The 17,767-nt window shown below is 39.8% G+C and overlaps 1 protein-coding gene across 3 annotated transcripts in view; it reads left to right on the top strand.

Annotated features, from left to right (window-relative positions):
• Positions 1 to 17,767, top strand: part of SEL1L2 (SEL1L2 adaptor subunit of SYVN1 ubiquitin ligase) — a 63,792-nt gene that overhangs the window by 20,693 nt on the left and 25,332 nt on the right. For 2 of the 3 annotated variants that reach the window (XM_088844431.1, XM_088844430.1), the window contains exons 3-9: positions 327 to 380; positions 807 to 866; positions 956 to 1,037; positions 2,233 to 2,387; positions 3,047 to 3,103; positions 13,956 to 14,024; positions 15,145 to 15,222. In XM_088844431.1, coding sequence (XP_088700557.1) covers positions 327 to 380; positions 807 to 866; positions 956 to 1,037; positions 2,233 to 2,387; positions 3,047 to 3,103; positions 13,956 to 14,024; positions 15,145 to 15,222 — 555 coding nt within the window. The remainder of the gene's footprint in view (positions 1 to 326; positions 381 to 806; positions 867 to 955; positions 1,038 to 2,232; positions 2,388 to 3,046; positions 3,104 to 13,955; positions 14,025 to 15,144; positions 15,223 to 17,767) is intronic. The other variant, XM_055424325.2, reaches the window with a different exon arrangement.

The following is a 17,767-nucleotide window of genomic DNA, read 5'->3' as shown; positions in this document are numbered from 1 at the left end:
TATTGGAGAAAAATGTCTTTACATTTCTAAAAAGGAAAACACATACAGAGCATTGGTTTACATTATTTTATCACTATAATTATTCTAAAGTTCAGTAAGTATTAGCTTATTTCCACATATATTATACAAAGCTTCCATTATTGTGACCTTTTCTAAATTCGTGCCACCTTAGCAAAAGTATAATAATGCAACTTGCTATACTATAAGAAATAAGTTAACAATACAAGTAATTATAGAGCAGACATTTAAAATTGCCCTTACTAATGTTGGTAATAACTGTAAAATAAATGGATTTATTGAATTTTTCTTTTTCTTTTGGGCTTTAGGCCTTAGGATTTTTGTCTTCTTATGGAATAGGAATGGAATACAATCAAGCTAAGGTAAAGTCATTCTACTTTTTTTGAATAAAAAATGATTTTTTAAAAGGGATCCTGAGTAGAGAGTCTACTCTTTGAGTGAAGGGCTCACTTTAGTGTGGTGGGTAAGAGCATAGCTCAATAGTTAGAGAAGGTTAGGACCTGAATGCCATAGTTTCCTAATGTTCCTTATTATAAAGTTTCAAATAATATCTGCTCCATAGGGATTTCATGATGTTTTAATGAAATATCATGTACAATCCCCTTTTCACAAATTTCAGAACTCAATAAACCCTCAGTGAATGGCAGCCATCTTTAAAGAGGAAGAGAATGAAATTTGGGGCTTATGTGGGGGTAGTTTGAGGTTCATTGCTGGGCTAGGAATAAAAAAGCCGTGATTGGGTTTGAGTTTCAAATTTAGATGTCAAATAATTTTTTTTTTAACTTTAGGCACTGATATATTATACCTTTGGAAGTGCTGGAGGAAGCATGATGTCACAGATGATTTTGGTTTGTAATTAAATATTCTTGAGCCCAAATAGGTGTGTTGTAAATATAGCATTGTCAGAAAATTAAGAATTTATATGCCTCTGTTTTAGGGGTACAGATATTTGTCAGGAATCAATGTTCTACAGAATTGTGAAGTTGCCCTAAGTCATTACAAGAAAGTGGCAGATTATAGTGAGTAATCCACATAGTTTAAGATAAAGAGACCTGCCAAGAAATTAAAAAAATAAATCAATACTAATTGAAACATTTATGAAAGTATTTAAAGACTGTGCTTTAACATCAGTTATAATATAGCTCTTTCCATACAATGTGGAGTTTCTTAAGTTACTTTTCAAAAAGTTCTAAGTTATTGTACTCTTCTCTTATTTTTGTTAGCTCATGTCTCCAGATAATTCTCTTTTACTTGATCCTGTGGTCTTCTTTCCTTAAACTGAAAATTTAAATATAACATCAATAAATATTAAGTAATTTCTATAATTCAAACATTTCAAATATAGGATGCCTTGTTAAAAAATTCCTGAAGCTATGGATGTACATACATTGTATAATGTATGTGCAAGATACATACATTTGCAATCTCTATCATTGCATTTGAGAGCAATTCAAGTAATCATTACTCTATTACCCTATCCTTTGTCTACAAAAGAAAAATATATAGAGAGCATGAGGTTAATTATATATTTCTAGAATTTTCAAAGTTGCATGTAATATTTCCACATGCAGCATCCCTAAACTAGACTACATGATAGAGTATTAAATAAAAGTCTAAGAAGTGAGTAAGCTAAAGTCCATTTAGTTTCTATAATCATAATAACACCTAAATTTACATCTTTGTCATGATTAGGATCTAAGAAAAAAACTGCTTTTGAATTTAAGATGCTTTATGTATCAAGATGTTTTTATGTGCTTAATGAAACAGATTATTTGAGAGAGAGATATATTTCAAACTGCTGTTTTGTTAGGTTTACTCAAAACCTAACAAAGTTATTTTCAGACTATCCTCGGGAAGTAAATAAGAAGCAGTTCTTACTCCTATATTGTAGTTTCAGGCTGCCCAGAAAAAGTCAGTGATGGAAAGGTTGATTGCCTTCTTCTGGCATCTATCTTCTTTCCTGAGTCTGCCTGGCTAAGGTCTTCAGCAGGGTCTGACATATACTGAGACAATGATTATATTGGTTACAAAGAATAGGTAGTGTCTCATACTTTTCTCAGAACCAAATAAACAAAATTAGCGAATTTCTGTCTCCTAAGGACATTTCTCTTCCGTTAGTAGGCCCAATCTCGGCGTAGTTTAAGGAGAATAAGCCTAATAGTGCTCGCCCTAAGACGACTGTTACAGCTTGCTCTGGCCTGTTTCTGTTAACAGCTGCTGAAAAACTGGAAGACAGTGAAGGTATTCCAGTGGAAAAAGTGAGATTAACTGAAAGACCTGAAAATCTGAGTTCTAACAGTGAGGTTTTGGATTGGGACATATACCAGTACTATAAGTTTTTGGCAGAAAGAGGAGATGTTCGGATACAAGTAATGTATACAGATGAGTTTACGTTTTTAGAACATTTCAATCACAAAGGGCTTGGTACTCTCTGAGTCCTAGAAGGGTTAACAACAACGCCCCATCCTGAATAGGAAAGGGAAGAGAACCCCCTCCTCTTTGTTCTGCTCCTTTTTTGTTCCCTAACTTGTAGTTTCTTATAGCTTATGAAGGAGCCAGTTGCCATAGTAATGGCATTTTTTTGGCACTTACTCCTAAAAAACTTATTAAAAAAAAAAAAAAACTAGATTGTAATTATAGAAAAAAGGTACCATAAATGTTGGTTTTAATATGAATGAACTCTTATCAGGAGCCAGAAGCAGCCCGTCTTTGGAAATGAGAATAGAAATGGGACATCGTTTATGTGACCTTTGAGAGCCAAAAGTTAAGGTCACTAGTGTGCCTGGGTATTGCTGTACATCATCAGACCATCTTCCTGCCCCTGAGGAAGCTGCATAACCCAACGTCAACCATTTAGCCAATAAAACACAGAGTCAGGAATGGTTTTCTGCCTCTCTTTTAAGACACACTGACTGCAGCAAACTGGGTCGATGTACTGTAGTAAAATCATCAGGTAATTTTTTTCCCCTTTTCTTTGTTAAAATGAATGCTACTGCTAAAATCATTTTCCAAAACTCCTCTTTTCTAGGTATCTCTTGGACAGTTGCATCTAATTGGGAGGAAAGGTCTGGATCAAGATTACTATGTAAGTCCATCTCAAGCTTGAGTCCTGTGGGTGGAAGGACGAGGGTAAGGGAGGCTGAGGGTGGGTGGAAGAGCTGCTGGGGAAAGCCCACTGCTGCTTCCTTTGTCGGACCTGCTTCCCAGCTTTTGAAGAAGAACAGAGTTTGTGAGAGAAAGCACTTTTCCTACCTGCCTCTAAGTACAGAGGGGTAGAGGCCTATGAAAGAGTAGCTGGGGCAGGGAGCTTCCGGGGTCCTACCGAACCCACCCTCTTCCCACCCAAACTCACGGTTGCACTGGGGCTGGGTGAGGAGGACATGCTCTCTCCCCTAAAGCCTGCTGTGGCAAGTCCACCTGGGAATTTCCTGCCAAGGAGCCTGAGGACCAGCCTCAACCCCATTGAGCTAAATCAGAGGACAGTATTTGTTGGAGAGCTGGTTTGGTGATGCTGAATTCCCTCAGCTTTTGCTTGTCTGTAAAGCTTTTGATTTCTCCTTCATATTTGAATGAGATCCTTGCTGGGTATAGTAATCTGGGCTGTAGGGTATTTTCTTTCATCACTTTAAGTATGTCTTGCCACTCCCTTCTGGCCTGAAGAGTTTCTGTTGAAAGATCAGCTGTTATCCTTATGGGAATCCCCTTATGTGTTATTTGCTGCTTTTCCCTTGCTGCTTTTAATATTTGTTCTTTGTGTTTGATCTTTGTTAATTTGATTAATATGTGTCTTGGAGTATTTCGCCTTGGGTTTATCCTGTTGGGGACTCTCTACTTATCAATAATTACCTTAAACGTAAATGGGTTGAAATTTTCAAAAAGGCTAGGAAACAATTCTCATAGCCATCAATAGTTCAGTGTTGAGTTCATGAATAGTTTTTAAAGTTTGGGACAAACTGTAGTATTTGCTATTTGAAGTACTATTTGTAATTGGCATATTACGATGTAACATTGGTCTTCATTTCCAACTTAAAACGCCTAAAAATGCCTAACAGATTTTTAGATTTGTGAATTTTAGTTGAAATGTATTTTACGATGTTACTAAACCTGCAGAAATATTGAAATATTTCAGAGAACTTATTCACTGTACATTTAATTTATTTTATTTATAAAAGTTATGAACTGTAGAAAGTTTTACTTGTTGGGTCAAATGCTTGTTGCTTCAAATGCTTGTTGCATTTGAAGTGCTAGTTACAAGAAAATCAAATACCTTCAATGTATAAATGCTATTAAGTTTTTAAAGGACTCTGGAGTATAAGTAAGTTTTTTTAAAGAAATTTAGTCTATTCAACCTGAATCAGCTCTGTCAAACATTAATTAAAAGCCTCATTTTAAATAAATAAATAAATAAATAAATAATGGTGGTGGGAGGGAGGGTTGGGAAGCTGGCTGGAGGTGGAGGTGGTGAAGTTTATAAATCTAATTAAAAATGAAGTTGCATTTCCATTTTCCAAATCCACCCATCCACCAGCGTACTGTGTCACTAGACATTATGTATGATTTTACTTTGCGACAGAAACCATTACATTAAAAAATTCATTACAGCAAGGTGAGTTAGACACATGATGGATGCAGCTTTAATTCTGCCATATATTATTACAGTTAAAATGTAAATGATGAAAAATATTTTGTGCTTATCAGCATTTATGTGGAAATGTGTTTTACAGTGATATATGATGTTATATTTCTATTATTGTGATGAAAAAAAAAAGCAATACAAAAAGACGAAGTGTTTATTAAAACATGAAAAAAAAAAAAGAAATAAATGGTTTTGCAGCACTGAAGAGATTATAGAAAGTAAATAAGCTAGATCAGACCTGTTTTATGTAGTAATTTTATAGTTTATTTTAATTATTTCAGTTGTAAAATATTGTTATACTGTTAATTAGTTCTGATTGTTCATATTAAACTATTGTAATGCAAAAAAATAAATAAATAAATAAAATTAAAACAAGGAAAAAAAAGAAAAAAAAAAAAAAGATGATGCTCTAGGTTAACAGGTAAAAAAAAAAAAATAATAAATCAGAGGACAGGCTGCTTCCAACATAATTGGGTATATTATTAAGCTTCTTTATAAATTTGTAAAGCTCCTTTCAATCGCTTTGCTTAACCTTACTTTATCCCAATGAAATTAGACAATTAATTAACAATTCAAATATATGGTGGAGAAAAAAACAAATAAACTTAACCTACACAGGATCCTCCTCAGTAAGATGCCAAAGCCCCTGGACGAGATCTTCCCTCAACCCTGATTGTAGTTTTAAGGCCCTAGATCCCCACAGATCTGGGGAAATAGCTGAGATTCTTCTTAAAAGATGACTTTGTAACCCTTGTCATTTTATAAGAGCCATGTGCTCACCGTCTCAAAGGAGTATTTGCTCTACTTCAATCCCAATGGCTAAGCAATAGAAATAACTACTTCTACAGCAGTTACATAAAAATCTGAACTGTTATTACTTTCTATTTCACTTTATATTGTTATTTTATGAATGTATCTTTGGCACTATAGTTTGTGTTTTATATGAGGTACTATACGCATTAGGTAAATGTCAAAGTTAATTTTATAAAATGTGATAAAATAAGTAGCAATTGAAATAAACATATGCATCCATCTCAGGACAGCTCAACTGAAGGTCTTCAACTAAGGTTTTAGCTTCTTGGATAAGAATTTCTGGATTCACAATATTATGCCAACATCAGATTTCAGCCTGTAGTGAGTTTCTTCTGCTAACTACAAGATGCAAAACTGGGAAGAAGTTCCCATTTTCCATAAAGACAAAATTTGATTGTGAAGGCACCAAAGCCACACCTATACAGAATACCCGCTAACATCTATAGAGTATATGAAACCCCACAAAGCTAAGGACTTCCAGTCAGCTCCAGCCGCATGAACACCAGATGGGAGCTATAGCTGCCTCCAGGTGAGAATGAGGTGCAGTCCCGAGGCTGGCAGAAGAGGAGTCTGGTCTTGTACAGCAACAGCGAGGCAGTCGGGCCCAGCTGAATGGCCCAGACAAGCTCTGCTACGGGCTCATTCACATTCATTAGCTCTGTTTTACAGATGAGAAGCTGAGGCTGGATCGATGATGTAAATTGTTTCAAATCTCACAGCTAGGTAGTAAGAGTGTTAAGAAATAAAAGTCCAACTCAGTATTTCTGTAGTCAAAGCATGTGCTCCTTTCATTGCTGCTGCTGCTGCTAAGTCGCTTGAGTTGTGTCCGACTCTGTGTGACCCCGTAGATGGCAGCCCACCAGGCAAGAACACTGGAGTGGGTTGCCATTTCCTTCTCCAATGCATGAAAGTGAAAATTGAAAGTGAAGTCGCTCAGTTGTGTCCAACTCTTAGCGACCCCATGGACTGTAGCCCACCAGGCTCCTCCGTCCATGGGATTTTCCAGGCAAGAGTACTGGAGTGGGGTGCCATTGCCTTCTCCACTCCTTTCCTTAAAACTTACTTAAACTCAAGCTAAAACTTACTTACTTACTCTTGACCAGAGCACAAACAAAAAACAAGTTTATAAAAACACCTGTCATTGATAGCTAGTTTTCTTATTCATAAAGCAAGAAAAAGGAATGATATAATCACTCAGGTTACTTCTAATTTTCTATCGGTAGATTGGGCACCATTCTTCCCATCCAGACATCTCAAAAATACTGGTTTAATTCCAGAACCATCCCAGCAGTAGGGCAAGCACAAGCTAGTCCTTCCTGCTTTCCTTAGCCTAAAGAAACCTGAACTTGGATGGATTCCTGTCAAGGCATCAGACCTCAAGACTCATTGGCTTATCAGTTAGCTTAGGCTGCCATCATAAACCACCCCCAAACTTAGGTAGCCTAACACAACCACCATTTATTTAATTCACAATTTTGGCAGGTCAGTAGTTATGGCTGGGTTCAGCTGAGTAATTCTTCTGATCTTGGCTGGCCATGTTCACACATCTATAGTTGCTAGAGTTTTGACCAGGGCTGGCTGATTTATGATGTCCTGGTCCATGGCAGCTAGGATGACTTGGTCTCTCCACATGCTCTCATCCTCCAGCCAGCAGGCCCACGCTTTTTACATGGCAGTCAAATGTTTTACAAATGCAATAGTGAAAGTCTCCTGAGGCCTAGGGTCAGAACTGACAGAATCAATTCTGCCATATTCTTTTGGCCAAAGCAAGTCACAAGGCCAGCCAGCATTGAAAGAATAGAAAAAAGAACTTCTCTTAATAGGCAGACCTGCAAAGTATTATGGCTATTTTTGCAACTTGCCACAGCTTAGCTGAACCAAAATCAACTTGGAATAGTGTGAAATGTGCAGAGAGGAGTGGGAAGATCTCCCCATGGCTAGCTTCTTATCCTTAAAATCTTACTTCCTCAGAGAGGATTTTCTTGATCAATTCTACCTTTTTTTTTTAACCACTTCTCCTATCATGCTGTGTTTATCTTTCTCTAGCCCCTCTCATTCCTTGTACTTTACTGATCTTGGCTTGTTAACTGTCTTCCCGCAGTGCAAAGTAAATTCTTATCCATCTTATTCACTAATATGTGTCCTGTACTTAGGTTATTACCTGGTACGTATTAGGTACTCACTGTCTACTGAATAAATGAATGACAGCATCTCTCAGCCTAAGAATCACCACTTGAGTGAGTATGCTAATGTTTCAGTCCACCAAAGAAAATTTCGTGAGGTTCTTTATAAATATGTGTTGTCTGGTTGTTGTTGTTCAGTCACTCAGTCATGCCTGACTCTTTGCGACCCCATGGACTGCAGCACGCCAGGCTTCCCTGTCCTTCACCATCTCCTGGAGCTTGCTCAAACTCATATGTATCAAGTCGGTGATGCCATCCAACCATCTCATCCTCTGTCGTCCCCTTCTCCCCCTGCCTTCAGTCTTTCCCAGCATCAGGGTCTTTACTAATGAGTCGGCTCTTTGCATCAGGTGGCCAAAGTATTAGAGTTTCAGCTTCAGCATCAGTTCAGTTCAGTTCAATTCAGTCGCTCAGTCGTGTCTGACTCTTTGCAACCCCTTGAACTGCAGCATGCCAGGCCTCCCTGTCCATCACCAGCTCCCGGAGTCCACCCAAACCCATGTCCATTGAGTCGGTGATGCCATTCAATCATCTCATCCTCTGTCATCCACTTCTCCTCCTGCCCTTAATCCCTCCCAGCATCAGGGTCTTTTCCAATGAGTCAACTCTTTGCATGAGGTAGCCAAAGTATTGGAGTTTCAGCTTCAACATCAGTCCCTCCAATGTACACCCAGGACTGATCTCCTTTAGGATGGACTGGTTGGATCTCCTTGCAGTCTAAGGGACTCCCAAGAGTCTTATCCAACACCACAGTTCAAAAGCATCAATTCTATGGCACTCACCCTTTTTTATGGTCCAACTCTCACATCTGTACATGACTACTGGAAAAACCATAGCTTTGACTAGACGGACCTTTGTTGGAAAAGTAATGTCTCTGCTTTTTAATTTGCTTTCTGGGTTGGTCATAGCTTTCCTTCCAAGGAGCAAGCATCTTTTAATTTCATGGCTGCAGTCCCCATCTGCAGTGATTTTGGAGCCCCCCATAATAAAATCTGTTACTGTTTCCATTGTTTCCCCATCTGTTTGCCATGAAGTGATAGGACCAGTTGCCATGATCTTAATTTTTGAACATTGGATTTTAAGTCAACTTTTTCACTCTCCTCTTTCAACTTCATCAAGAGGCTCTTTAGTTCCTCTTCACTTTCTGCCATAAGGGTGGTGTCATCTGCATATCTGAGATTATTGATATTTCTCCCGGCAATCTTGATTCCAGCTTATGCTTCATCCAGCCCAGCATTTCACATGATGTACTCTGCATATAAATTAAACAAGCAGGGTGACAATATACAGCCTTGAGACTTACTTCTTTTTCCAATTTGGAACCAGTTTGTTGTTCCATGTCTGGTTCTGTTTCTTCTTGACTTGCATACAAGTTTCTCAGGAGGCAAGTGAGATGGTCTGGTATTCCCATCTCTTTAAGAATTTCCACAGTTTGTTGTGATCTACACAGTCAAAGGCTTTAGCATAGTCAATGAAGCAGAAGTAGATGTTTTTCTGGAATTCTTTAAATTTTTCTATGATCCAACAGATGTTGGCAATTGATCTCTGATTCCTATACCTTTTCTAAATCCAGGTTGAACATCTGGAAGATCTCAGTTTATGTACTGTTGAAGCTAGCTTGAAGAATTTTGAGCATTACTTTGCTAGCGTGTGAGATGAATGCAATTATGCAGTACTTTCAACATTCTTTGGCACTGCTTTTCTCTGGCATTGGAATGAAAACTGACCTTTCTCAGTCCTGTGCCGGCACTGTCCAGCAAATTACAAATCAAAATACTAGAAATCACTAGCTTGATGTTTTCACCCTCCTCATTGTTCGATTGAATTAATTTCTCTCATGAGTTGTCACTATAGACAACATTTTCACCTTCTCCTCCCCACAAGATTCTTAATTATTGGAAAGTATTGTATATGCAATTCTTGATTACATTGTCTTGAATTTGTATACATACATTTTAATGTTATTTGTATTTCTAAATATATACAGGCCCAGGATGAATTGGATTAGGAAAAGCTGGGTGTTTTGGTGCATGTTATTAAAGTGGATAAGGCATAATTAAGTTACGCCTAGCAGAGGAATAATATCAAATATGTAAAGGCAACTGCTTGGTCCATTCTACCATCCATTAGAAAGAAAAGAGCTAATGATATCCCTTTAAAGAGTGATTTACAGAGCCTGAGATAAAAGAAATATTCCCAAATGTTTTTAGAACAATACATTTTCTTGGCATTTCATTCTAGAGGAAACATTGCAAACTGATTAAACTAGGGATTTTCTTAGAACCAATGAAAAATCATGTTCAGGTTAAAAAAAAGAGAGATGTGCATTCAAATAAGAAAACTTCACTTAGCATAATGCCTAAGACACACTATATTTCATCCTAAGACACCATAAGATACATTATGTTTTACTGAGCAAGAGAAAACACTGCCAATATAAATTATATGCTGCCATTGATAGTAAAAAATGTCCTGATTAAAATGAGAGATGGGGGGTATACATCTTATAATCAGTAAAATATGATGGTAGATGCTCAGTAAATATTTGAAGGATGGACGGATGGATAGATCGTTTTTTTGTTTGAACAGTTATAACAAAAATACTCTACACTCGGTGGCTTATACACAATGGAATTTTATTTTCTCACAGTTTTGGAGGCTGGAAGTCTGAGATCAGGGTGCCACCATGTTTGGGTGAGGGCCCTCTTACAATCTGCAGGCTTTTCCTTATATCCCTACCTGACAGAAGGGTCAAGCTAGCTCTCTGGGGCCTTTTTCAAGGGCACTAATCCTATTCATGAGGACTCTGCCAATCACCCCTCAGAAACTTCACTTCCTAATACCATCATGTTGGTAGTAGGTTTTCAATATATGGATTTGGGGGGAACAGAAATATACAGACGACAGCATATGGATAGATGAATGGATGGCTGAATACTTGACTCTGAGAGCAAGAATGCAGGTTGGCCCATGCATGGCCATTGATGTAGCCTTGCATGATACTTTCACAGAGTGTTTAGTAAATGTTTATGCAGTTGAAACAATAGCTTTAAAGGCATGTGTGCTCAGTCATGTCTGACTCTTTGCAGCCCTATGGACTGTAGCCTGCCAGGCTCCTCTGTCCATGACATTTTCCAGGCAAGAATACTGGAGTGGGTTGCCATTTCCTTCTCTAGGAGATCTTCTCCACCCAGGGATCAAACATGCATCTCCTTCATTGGCAGGCAGATTCTTTACCACTGAGCAACCTGGGAAGCCCAACATTAAAGGCAGGTTAATGCAAAGAGAGATTAAAGAGAACCGAGATGCCAAGTAACCAAGGAAAGTGGAAGGAGAAATTAGATCCTCCATTTTTGGTCTTTATGGGCTTATTATATTGAAGGATGGGGAAAAGCTCCAGGATTCTTATTTGCTTCTGGGGAATAGGTTATTCTCTTTTAACAGTTCAGTTCTAGTTTCCTAGAGCGTAACTCTCTAATGCCAAATATTTGAGCCCAAATTCTAAAACTGGACTTTGAAAATGAGTTTATAAAATCATAATTTTAAAGCTGGAAGGGACCATAAAGATTAAAATTCAGTCCCTTTGTTTTAGAGATTAACAGATTTATCCTTTCCTTCACTCACTCATTCGTTCATCCCAGAAACATTTTCTGACTGCCTAATACACAGTCGGCACTGTGCTAAGTACAGAGGAGTCAACACTGGGGGAAACAGGAAATTAAGCAGGCAGTTAAATCGATGGACGCATGCTCTGATGGGGAAAGACAGAGTGCCCAGGAGCAGAGGAGGAGACCAAGAATGCGGAAACAAGGCCGGAGACACTGCGACTTGCACACATTATGCTTCTCGATGGATATATTTGGGTCTTGGTTCCGCAGGGATATTCATAAGAAATATTTTTATATTGATGTTCTTTGACAAATGTGATTAGTAAATCATACACTTTATCATACATTTGAAATATTTACCAATATGTAATTGGTATAGTAAATCATACATACATTGCTACAATTTTCTCCTATCCAACTGACACCTGCATTATTCCAGACATTTTCAGCAGCATTTGTTTCAACACTCCCTCATGCTCATGAATCTCCACTGGTTTCTATTTTTAAACCAAATAAAATGAAAGTCCTTAGCCTGTTAATAATGTTGTCCCATCACATTTTAGCAAATCTTAGCTTTTGAATGCTCTACTTCAGCCGTACTGAAGCAACCACTATTTCTCGGACACACTATGGACACTCCCATCTCCATTCTTTGCTCATGTTGTTCCCTCAGCCTCTGATGCCCTGTGTGTGGTGAATCCTCTCCATCTTTTGTGTAACTTTTATCATTTGAGCCCTCGTTCTTTAAACCATAAAAGCAGAGTGTCAAGTGCATGGGAATTGGATTTAGGCTGCTGGCAGGATGCCAGTGTTGGCTTCTTGACTCCAACTATCACTAAATAGCTCAGATATTACTAATACCTTCCTTACAGCGCAGTTTTGAAAATTAAGGAAGAAAAAGCTTGTAAAGGGCTTAAAAGCACTAGGTACAATTTCTGTTATTCTAACCCCCTCAGGTTCTTTTTAGCCTTTTATTCTACCTTTCACTTATTGTCATTGCTATTTACATCTACTTTTTCATAGCAGTATTGCTAAGGAGCAAAGCAGGCACAGTGGTTTTTTTCATCTATAAATCACCTGTGATACCTAACATATGTATGACAGGTATCAGTCAAGATCTTGAAAGGATAAGTGAAGAAGAGAAGGATGGGTGAATGAATGGATCCATGACGTGATGAGGGCCAGGATGGTGGCTTTTGTATTTACTTTATGTCCACAGCAGACTGACTTGTGGACATAATGTGTATAGCTCTCAAATAAGTTGCCAATATTTCTAGAGAAAACTGACATGACTTTCTTCCTCAAGCATCCTCTTCACTTTGGGAAGGGGCAGATCCTTGCCCATCAATTGCAGATCCTTACAATCAGTCAAGGCTTTTTAAAGACAGGAAAGTTGTGTCCTACTAAGACACTTTGGAGCATGTCTTCATTTCTCATTCCTGGGACTTATTTCTTTAATTCTCTGCGAAGTCTCTGAAGAGAACTTCAGGACGGTCAGGGGGAGGCCTGAGGAATGAGGCAGCAAGAGACAGGTCCACTGCCATGCGTTCAGACTGAGCACTCCGTTTAATGTTAGGACCCAGAGAGAGTCAGAAGGCTTTGCCGGCCCCCTTTGACTTGCTTTGGAAAGAACTGGTCTGAGGTTCACGTCTGCAGAGAGACCTGGACCAAGGAGGCAACCAGGTGTGTCTGGTCTCATTCCCTCTGCACCGTGAACATCGGCATGCTGTATATCCAATTCTGCCAGTTACACAAACTGTCTTACACATTAAGTACGTACTGTCAACATACAAGTGTCACTTTTTAAAAATAAGGGAGTATTTACACCTTCACTCTCTTTTTGAATAATAAAGTGATGTTAAACACTTTTTATTACGTTTCATTTTGTGCTATTATTTTTTTTAATTCTCACTTTTTATTTTTTTTTTTAATTTTAATAAATTCAAAAATAAAAACACAAACCACGAACTCCCCATCCAAACACGGGAACTGCCCTTGTTAATTCATATATATATATATGACTGTATCACCCTGCTACACACCCGAAACAAACACATCTCAGATTTTGGTGTTATATATTCATGTTTAACTACATAGAGTGCCTTCTAACAGTAACCCTGTATTTATCTCTCAAATGAATAGACGGGATTATGTATAATTATTTTAAAAATACTAAGTAAAGCAAAGAAAAAGGAGTGAAGAAAAAAGAGCAATAGCAGACTCCAAATAATGCAACGGTGTTATATCAATGGATAAATATACATTAAACAATGTAACACTCCATTTGAAAGACAAAGATTGTCAGTATGGATAAAACAACCCAGTAATATAAGAGAAACATCTAAAATATTAATAAACAAGTAATTTAAAATAAAAAAAATAAAATAAAAATAAGGGAGTATTTAGTTCTACAGCTGGGATTTATCTCTCCTCCACAAAGCAGCACGCCCATGATGCCTTTCCAAATGTGAAAAAAAAGCCCTCACATTCTAAACCTGTATGTATGAAATATATATATTTATCTCCCACTCTTCAGGTTCATGATTGAAATAGCACTTGGAGTAGTGAGTGCATTGAATGATGTAGGTATTTCACCGATATTTTTTAATGCATGTCAAATGAAATAAAATTTAATGCAAAAGCTATTTCACAGGATATGTTTATGACTGTCAATAATACTGTTCCTTTTCTCTCCAGAAAGCATTATACTACTTCTTAAAGGCAGCAAAAGCTGGGAGTGCAAACGCTATGGCACTTATAGGAAAGGTACATGCTTCATCTTGGTCAATCATTTTCATTTCTTGAAATCTAATAGTACCAGCTAACTGAACCAGTGTAGGGTAATAGGTCTGTCCACCTTTTTAATGAAAACAGCTAAGCAGCGCCTTCAGCTACAAACTGACAGTGGTATTCTTGAGGTGATAGTTTGGGAAGACATCCCATGCAATAGTGGTCTTTATCTGGGGTACCAAAAGCAGTCTTTTTTTAGCTTTTAATTTTATATTGGAGTATAGCTGTTAACAATATTGTGATAGTTTCAGATGGACAGCAAAGAGACTCAGCCATATATATAGACATACCCATTCTCCTCCAAACCTCCCTCCCATCCAGGCTGCCACATAACATTGAGCAGAGTTCCAAGTGCTATACATTCTGAGTCCTTGTCGGTTATCCATTTAAAATATAGCAATGTGTACACGTCAGGCCCAAACTCCCTAACTATCCCTTCCCCAAAAGCAGTCTTTGAAAGTACCAGTGGCCCAGGGCTCCTGGCTGAGTGTAACTCGGAGCCCTCCCCATGAACCCCTGGCGTATAACGGGAGATTTGATCTAGTTGTACATCAAACCGAGACAGACCTCCACCCAACGCGGTGCCTCCTCCTGCCATCCCAGAATGAGAACCAGCTCCAGACTGACCAAAGAACCAGCTCCTCCCTGATTGACGGGAGGAGCCTTTGTGGAAGGTTCCTCTGGAGAGGCACCTTCTCTCCTTCCAAGACCACTCACTCCCCTGCGCACTGCCCTTGGCTCCCACAGCCAGTCTGTATCAGTAACCATGGGGACAAGTGCCCGGCTTCCAGAAGTACTACATACAGTCAATTTAGATGCAAGGAAACATGAAAAAAACACCAACAGGATTCTTTTCTCACCCTTAAGTGAGGGTACTCTAGCATGTGTGCACTAGACTGTATCTTTAATTTTTCCTTTTATTAAAAATGAGGAGAAATACAAATAACATAAAATTAACCATTTTAAAGTGTGTGCTTCAGCGGCATTTACTACATTCAATGTGTTGTGCCATCATCACCTCGATGTCGTTCTAAAACATTTTCGTTGCCCTCGAAATCTTTAGTTTTTACATCTTTTTGTGTGTGTTTTTTTGTAGATGTATTTAGAAGGGAATGCTGCAGCACCACAAAATAATGCTACTGCTTTCAAATACTTTTCTATGGCAGCTAGTAAGGTATGTACCCAGCCCATCCTGTAGACACGTGAAAACATTGGCCTGTATTAACATGCAGCCTAGGGCTGAAGCATTAACTCTAAAGCCCCATGTCAGATTAATGGGCCCGGGAGGAGTGTAGGGTCCTGGTAAAGAACAGTGTCATTGACAATGAAATAGGAGGTTGGGGTAGGCAGAGACCCACCTCACCTTCTTGGTAAATGGAAGATGGCATCCTAGCTGGAGGCCAGACAGAAGCTCAGCGTCTCCTCCACCACGTGGTACATGAGGTCATCTAGCTCAGGAAACAAAATAGATGAGGGCAGAGGAAGGGAAAATCCTTCAGTAACTGCAGTAAGTTGAATACAAAGATAACCAAGAGATGCCCAGTTTTCTCTCCTCTGACCTTACTCTAAGGCTCTGGCAGAAGGCTGTCCAAGAGCCAGGACGAGATGACTGAGAGCACAGCTCTGGAGACAGAATCCCTGGTTTGAAGGCCAGTCCTTCAGCTGACTAGCTGTGTGACCGTAGACAGGTTACTTAACCTCTCCACGTCCCAATTTCCCTGTTTATAAAATGAGAATATGAGAATGCTGCTGCTGCTCCTAAGTCACTTCAGTCGTGTCCGACTCTGTGTGACCCCACAGACGGAAGCCCACCAGGCTCCCCCGTCCCTGGGATTCTCCAGGCAAGAACACTGGAGTGGGCTGCCATTTCCTTCTCCAATGTGTGAAAGTGAAAAGTGAAAGCGAAGTCGCTCAGTCGTATCCGACCCTTAGCGACCCCACGGACTACAGCCAACCAGGCTCCTCCATCCATGGGATTTTCTAGGCAATAGTACTGGAGTGGCTTGCCATTGCCTTCTCTGGAATATAAGAATACTTACCTCATATTGTTGTTTTCAGGATTTAATGAGTCAATAGTTATGTGCCTCATATTAAAAATACTTGAAGCAGTGCCTGGTGCATAGTACGTGCTGTGTGTCAGCTATTATCTTTCTAAGTCTGGGGCCCGTTAGGTGGAGTGAATTTCAAAGCATATCCAGGGCGGAATGGATTGGATCTGTGGGGAAATAGAGGAATCACAGAGTGCGGCTCTTGCCACTGAAGCTCCTGCCTTGGTTCCTAAGCTCAGTGAGGCTGGATCTGCCAGGTGAAATTTAGCAGACTCCCCTAGACCCCTCTGGTGCATAAAAGACAGCCTCATAGCAACACCCACCATCCTAACGTTGGCGAGCAGCTTTGATAAACTTTCTATCCCTGCAGGGTAGGAAGCCTCTTGTTGTCTTACACCATCTTACTGCAACACTGGCAGTAGAGCTGTGCTCAAACGGGGAATATTTTCAACTGTTCGTGCCTTTTAAAATCCCACACGCTGCTTTAGGAGCCTATTTATAAATGACTAGCACCTCGGAACTGCTGCTATTATGGTGTAAATTACTGAGAAGGCTGGTAGTCGGCCCCTCTCCCTTGTAATTTATACGGAATTGTTGCTCAGCAAGACAGTCATCCAGAATACCATTAGATTAGGATGACAAGGAGAGCAGACGGAAAAAGAGGCGGGGTAATGTGTCAGCAAATACTGCTGATCTGTCAGCGTAAAGGAACAACGCCAGGGAGCTGAGTGTGTAAATTAACCCAGCCCCCAAGCTGTTCAGGGCTGTGTAACCAGTTGTGATCTGAGCTACTCGTGTCCTAAGCCTGAGCTACCCTCCTTTATGGAAGAAATCTAACGTTGTATTTAAGGTCATTCTTCCGAATGGCATCAGGCAAACATGACCATGGAATCCTTTATCATCTCCAGGACAATTCATTAGATTTCTCCCTTGGGCTCGCTACCAAAGTGAAGAGATTCTGTCTCCCACTCCTGCACACTTGTACGCTTCTGTTTTTTAAAATTCAGTATTATCATCTTTTGGCTGTGCTGGGTCTTCGTTGCTGCTCGGGCTTTTCTCTAGTTGCAGTGAGCAGGGGCTGCTCTGTCCTGTGGTGCAGGAGCTTCTTATTGTGGTGGCTCCTCTTACAGTGGAGCACAGGCTCTCGGGCACACGGGCTTCGGTAGTGGCAGCACGCGAGCTTAGTTGCCCTGTGGCATATGGGATCTTCCCAGACAGGGATCGAACCCATGTCTCCCGCACTGGCAGGCAGATTCTTCACACTGAGCCACCAGGGAAGCCCCATAATTTTCTTTTACTGTTTTTCTTTTCAAACTGCTGCTTTTAAAGTTGTTTCCAAGTCATATCAGTACCACGATTCAAAGCTATGAACTTTCTGACTTCTTGTATCTTACTCAGAAACGAACAGTTATCCGATGTGATGCTGGGCCCAAGTTGGACCATATTCTTCTGGTTTTCTCTCGCACACCCGTGGACACACCAGGCCCAGCTCCATCTTCACACTTTTGTCATCCCCTCTCCCTCCCCAGAATCTTTCTGAACACCCATCCCCCAGCGCAGAGCTCAGTCCTCTCTGCCTCCACAAAGCCCTCCCTGCCTCCCTGGCACACTCCATCCTCGCCCTCGTCTGACCGTGCCCGGGCTCACTCTGTGTACCGCTAGAGCTTCGCC

The sequence above is a fragment of the Moschus berezovskii genome, chromosome 15 (assembly GCF_049115385.1).
Source record: "Moschus berezovskii isolate FMDL1 chromosome 15, NW_MosBer_1.0, whole genome shotgun sequence".
Taxonomy (NCBI): domain Eukaryota; kingdom Metazoa; phylum Chordata; class Mammalia; order Artiodactyla; family Moschidae; genus Moschus; species Moschus berezovskii.
The sequence above is the reverse complement of the archived record's forward strand: the minus strand, read 5'-3'. Positions and strand labels throughout refer to the sequence as shown.